The 6,265-nt window shown below is 35.7% G+C and overlaps 1 protein-coding gene across 1 annotated transcript; it reads left to right on the forward strand.

The window, feature by feature from the left end:
- The first annotated feature begins 1,375 nt into the window (after window positions 1–1,375).
- Window positions 1,376–1,819, forward strand: LOC140920738 (uncharacterized). The gene has a single exon (XM_073369559.1). It carries the CDS (start codon window positions 1,376–1,378, stop codon window positions 1,817–1,819), a length of 444 nt encoding a protein of 147 aa, XP_073225660.1.
- Window positions 1,820–6,265: the final 4,446 nt, after the last annotated feature.

The following is a 6,265-nucleotide window of genomic DNA, read 5'->3' on the forward strand; positions in this document are numbered from 1 at the left end:
CGTTATTGGTTTGTGACTGTATATAATCAACTTTTGTGTAATTCAAGTTAGTTTGATTGTATGTAATCAACTAACTAACTAACCACTTAGTTAGTTAGTTAGTTAAGAAGAAGTTAGTTAGAAATAATGTAATAAAGGCTATGTATAAATAGCATACTCATCTCAATAAGCAATATATTCAATTTCATCCATTCTTTTTCTGGTTTTTACTTCCATTGAAACAATTTCAAAAGTTAACAAATGGTATCAAGAGCTTGGTTGCGAAAAAACCAAATCAGAGTGATAAACGTGAGTGAAGTGTAAGGATTAAACACAAGTGAAGTGTGATGATTAATCACGAGTGAAATGAAGAATGGGTTCAAGTGCAAACAATGAAAATTTTCCAGCCCACATGCCACATTTCGATGTAAAAGATTGGGATAGATGGAGAGTGCATATTCGAGCATTGTTTGGATTTCAAGAAGTGTTGGAAATCATAGAGAAAGGTTATGAAGATCTGGGAGCCAATCCAAGAGAGGAACAAAGATCAAGATTCAAAGAAAACAAGAAGAAAGATTGAAAGGCCATCTCCATTCTTCATCAATGCCTTGACACGACCAACTTTAACAAAATTTTTGATGCAAGAAGTGCAAAAGAAGCGTGGGACATTTTGGAGAAGTGTTATTCTGGTGGAATCAAGGTCAAGAAAGTGAAATTGCAGACCTTACAGAAACAATTCGAATAGTTGCAAATGGAGAAACAGGAGAAGGTTGCAAATTTGATTTCAAGATTGAGGAGTATCACAAATCAGATGGTTGGTTGTGGTGAGAAGTTGACTAAACATAAATTGTGTAAAAGGATCTTGAAATCATTGCATCCCAAGTTCGATTATATTGTGTCTGCGATTGAAGAATCTAAAGACATTTCTGCATTGAGTCTTGAAGAGTTGCAGGGAACTCTAGAAGCAAGATAGATGAGAATGGATGAAATAAGTGGGTGTAATTCTGGGAATCAAGCAGTGGTAGCATATGCCAACAAGAGAGGAGACCAGAAAAAGAAAGGGAGGAAGAATAATTTCAAGAAACCTGGAGATAAGTCTGAATCTTCATCAAAAGGAGGAAATTCGAGTGGTAAATCAAAAGGATAATCAAGAAACTTTGACAAGAAGAAGGTGCAATGTTACAACTGTGAGAAATTCAGACATTTTGTAGATGAATGTTGGGCTGACAAAGGAGGGAAACGAAAGAAGAAAGAAGAAGATGAAGCATGTGCTGCTCAAGAATGCTCTTCATCAGACTCAAATACAATCTTGCTGTTGGCTACCACAAACAGAGAACGTTCTCTGTTTTCAGCCACAAAAGGAGAACGTTCTCCATTTTCAGACACAATTTTGTTAATGGCTACCACAAACGAAGAACATTCTTTATCCCATGTATGGTTCCTCGATACTGGTTGTTCCAATCACATGACAAGTCATAAAGAATGGCTGATAGATATTGATACATCAAGAAGGAGCAAGATCATGTTTGCTGATGATAGAACCTTGGAAGCGGAGGGAGTTGACAACATGGTGATTAAGAGAAGAAATGGGAAGACAGTAATGATTGAAAATGTACTGTATGTGCCAGGAATGAAGAGCAATTTGTTGAGCATTTGGCAACTGATTCAAAAAAAGTTTCAGGTGGTCATGAAGAACGATGCCTTAGAAATGTATGATGGGCAGAAGAAGATGATATTCAAGGCTCCACTTTCAAAGAACATAACCTTTGTCATCAACATACAAGCTGCTGATATTCAATGTTTGAAGACAACAAGTTCAATTTATGAAAACTGGTTGTGACATTCAAGATTTGGCCATCTTAACTTCACAAGCTTTCAACATCTAGGAGTCAAGAAGATGGTGAGTAGAATTCCTATGATTGATGTCCCTAAGAAGGTGTGTGAAGTATGTATGGCAAGTAAACAACAAAGAAATTCCTTTCAATAACAAGTGCAAGCAAGAGCGGAGAACGTTCTTGGAGTGATTCATAGTGACATATGTGGACCATTTAAAGTGCCATCATTAGGAGGTAATAAGTATTTCATAACTTTTGTTGATGAATTTAGTAGAATGTTGTGAATTTATTTGATTAAAACCAAAGATGAAACATTGTAGACACTCAAAAACTTCAAGATTAAAATGGAAAAACAAAGTGGATAATCCATCAAGGTGTTAAGGACATACGGAGGAGGAGAATATACTTCACATCTCAAGGACTTTTGTGTCAAGAATGGAGTTAAACATGAGGTAACAACTCCCTACACACCTCAACACAATGGTCTAGCTAAAAGGAGAAATATAACTATTCTAGACATGACTAGAAGCATGATAAAAGAGAAGGGACTGCCACATAAGTTCTGGGGAGAAGCTGCATCAACTACTGTCTATATTCTGAATAAATGTCCAACAAAGAAAAAGGAGAAGGTTCCAGAAGAGATCTAGAGTGGAAGAAAGTCAGCAGTGGGGCATTTAAGAACATTTGGTGCTCTGTGTTTTAAACATGTACCAGACCAGAAGAGAAGAAAGTTGCAGGACAAAAATGAAGCAATGATCTTGGTAGGGTATCATCCAACAGGTGCCTCCAAACTGTATGATCCTATCAGAGGCAAGGTGGTGATCAGTAGGAATGTCAAGATTGTTGAACATAAGAGCTGGAACTGGAAATAGAAGCAAATTGCCAACAACCAACACTGGGACTGGGAGCAAGCAACCAGCAACATAAACCAACCTTCACAAATTCCTTTGCGAGTATAGAATGAGCAACATACCAGTGGAAATAGAGATGAAGAGAGAATTGAATCAAGCAGATCCCAAAGAACAAGAAAACCACTAACTCATTTACAAGAATTTGAAGTGTACAATGACAGTGAAGTTGACAATAACGGAGATTTAGTACATTTTACTTTATCTGTTGATGCAAAACCTTTAAATATTGAAGAGGCATTGAAGAAAAGATACTGGAAGAAAGCAATGGTGGAAGAGATCGATGCAATTGAGAAGAATCAAACATGGTACTTGAATGATTTACCTCCAAAACAGAAGCAAATTGGAGTAAAATGGGTCTACAAGTTGAAGCTGGATCCAGATGGAACAATTGCTAAGTACAAAGCTAGATTGGTTGCCAAGGGATTCCTACAAAGAGCAGGCATAAACTATTCTGAAGTGTTTGCTCTAGTGGGCAGAATTGAGACAATCAGGCTTGTGATAGCACTGGCATGTGCTAGGGGCTGGCTGATGTACCAACTTGATGTGAAATCTGCATTTCTGAATGGATGGTTGGAAGAAGAGGTGTATGTCTCTCAACCACCAGGTTCTGTGATTAAGGGAAAAAAGGACAAAGTACTCAGATTGAGGAAAGCTCTATATGGTTTGAAGCGAGCACCAAGAGCTTGGAATAAAAGAATTGATTCATTTATAATTGGCATTGGATTTATCAAATGCACAATTGAATATGGAGTTTATGTGAAGCATTCCACACTAAATGGAGAACCTGCAATGATCTTGTTGTGCCTATATGTTGATGACTTATTGGTGACTGGCAGTAGCAACAAGGCTATTATAGAATTCAAAGAAATCATGAAGGATGAGTTCGAAATGACAGATCCTGAGAAGGTTCAATATGACTGATTGCAACCCTACAGCCATTCCAACGAAGATCAATGCAAAGCTGGAAATAGAAATTGAAGAGGAGTTGGTTGATTCGACCTTATTCAAACGAGTTGCTAGTTCCCTAAGATACTTGTGTGATACAAGGCCTGACATCTACTATAGTTTGGGAGTGGTAAGAAAATTCATGGAGAGACACAAGCACTCTCATTGACTGGCAGTAAAGATGATCATGAAATATATCGAAGGCACAATTGGGCATGACATTATGTTTGCAACAAATTTGAAACATGAAAATGAAGACTTAGTGGGATATTCAGACTCAGATTGGTGTGGAGACAAGAATGATAGAAGGAGCACTTCAGGATATGTGTTCAAATTCGTAAAATCACCAATAGCATAGAGCTCAAGGAAGCAGCCTATGATAGCACTATCATCATGCGAAGCTGAGTATATTGCTGGCAACTATGCAGCTTGCCAAGCATTGTGGTTGGAATCACTAACAACAGAGCTAAAGATTGAAATTTGCAAGCCAATTCCATTGCTGATTGACAATATTTCAGCAATAAATCTGGCAAAGAACCTTATGTCTCATGGAAGAAGCAAACACATTGAGACAAAGTTTCACTTCTTAAGAGATCAAGTTGGAAGAAGCAAATTGAAGCTCATTTATTGTCAAACTAAAGTTCAGCTAGCTGATATAATGACCTAGGCCTTGAGAACAAGTAGATTTGAAGAGCTAAGAAGATTGCTCAGTGTAAAATCACTCAGAAACTTGAATTAAAGGAAAGTGTTGGAAACCAAGAACGTTCTTGGTTTGTGACTGAAAACGGAGAACGTTCTCCGTATTCAGTTTTGTGTAATTCAAGTTAGTTTGATTGTATGTAATCAACTAAGTAACTAACCACTTAGTTAGTTAAGAAGAAGTTAGTTAGAAACAATGTAATAGATGCTATGTATAAATAGCATACTAATCTCAATAAGCAATACATTCAAATTCATCCATTCTTCTTCTGGTTTTTACTTCCATTGAAACAACTTCAAAATTTTGATGTATGCACGTGTTTTCTAAGAATTTTGTCAAGGTACGATCATGTGTGTGAATGATGAGGGAGTGTAAATAGTACCTAATATACAAGTGTGAGTGAAACACTTTATCTAGCGAGGAAAGTGGTGGAACATGTTACTCTTAGTAGAGATATGGTAGCCTTGCTTTGATTTATTTTAATTGTGAGATTGAGTTCTAATAGATTTGTTCGCTTGAAAACAAGCAAACACATAAGTGTGAGGTGTGACGACTCTCAATTTGTACATAATATTTGGAGTAATTTTTAGTTTGTTTGTAGTTTATTTTGATTAGTGATTTTATAGAACTAGTTTTATTTTATTTAATATTATTTTATTTTGTTTTTATTTTTAATTAGGACCGTTTCCTACTTTATTTTCTAGTTTGTTTTGTTTTATCCTAGTTTTATTTTATTTTATTTGATTTGTATTTAAATTGAAAGGAAGATTAGGGATTATGAATAAGGGTGTTTTTGTTCTATGTTTCGAAAAAAGAATGGAGTCATTCAAGTGGTGTTTAGTAAAAAAATGTGTCAAAGAATCTAATGAAGATGACGAACGGAGAAAAATCAACAAAGAGTATGTTGAAAATTGTTGCTATAACTTGTGTCATCATGATGATAATTTTAGTCATTAATAGTATTAGTGAAATTCATACTCAATACTTATATTTCTGAAATACCTCATTTATTGATTTAAAAAATTCTCTCATTCTAATTTGATTTTTCCCCTTTTATGTATATTGAGAATCAACCAAATAAGAAAGAAAACACAAAGAAAATTTAGCCTAATTGCCTAATTAAACATCGTAATAAAGTGGAGGTCTAAGACTTTGTCAAACTAAAATAATACAAAACTAAACTAATAATAATAATAGATAGCTAGTTATGTTTAATATCCCCCGTCAAACGGAAATGGATATCCATCATTCTGAGTTTGGACAAAAGACGTAAGAGAGGAAATGTGTGTAATGCTTTTGTAAAGATGTTTGCAGTCTGTTCAAGAGAAGGAATCAGCATTAAGTGAAGAATTCCATCTCAAATTTTATCTCTAACGACATGGAAAACCATTTCAATGTGTTTGGTTCGTTCGTGAAAAATAGGATTCTAAGCGATGTGCAGGGAAAATTTGTTGTCGCAGTACAAGACAATTGGTTTTGGATGAGAAACCTGCAAATCATGTAGTAAATACAAAAGCCATTGTGCTTCACATGTAGCTTGAGCGAGCGCATGATATTCTGCTTCTGCTGAAGAACGAAAAACATTCGGTTGTTTCTTATTTTTCCATGAAATTATTGAACTACCAAGAAAGAAGCAAAAACCCATGATGGATCGCCTAGTGTGTTGACATGCACCCTAGTCAGAGTCACAAAAGCCTTTTATACTGAAAGTTGAATTTGCAGCAAAGAAAAGTCTGTTACCAGGAATATTTTTGAGAAACCGGACAACAAGAAACGCAGCTTGGAGGTGCAAGTCTATTGGTGTAGACATAAACTGACTTAACCTGCAAATAGAGAAAGATATATCAAGGCGGGTATTTGTGAGATATAAAAGTTGGCCAATCAATTTTCTAAAA

The sequence above is a fragment of the Cicer arietinum genome, chromosome 6 (assembly GCF_000331145.2).
Source record: "Cicer arietinum cultivar CDC Frontier isolate Library 1 chromosome 6, Cicar.CDCFrontier_v2.0, whole genome shotgun sequence".
Taxonomy (NCBI): domain Eukaryota; kingdom Viridiplantae; phylum Streptophyta; class Magnoliopsida; order Fabales; family Fabaceae; genus Cicer; species Cicer arietinum.

Bases quoted from the DNA above. Each gene is read 5' to 3' on its own strand.
- LOC140920738 (XM_073369559.1), top strand. From the start codon at position 1,376: ATGGCTACCACAAACGAAGAACATTCTTTATCCCATGTATGGTTCCTC.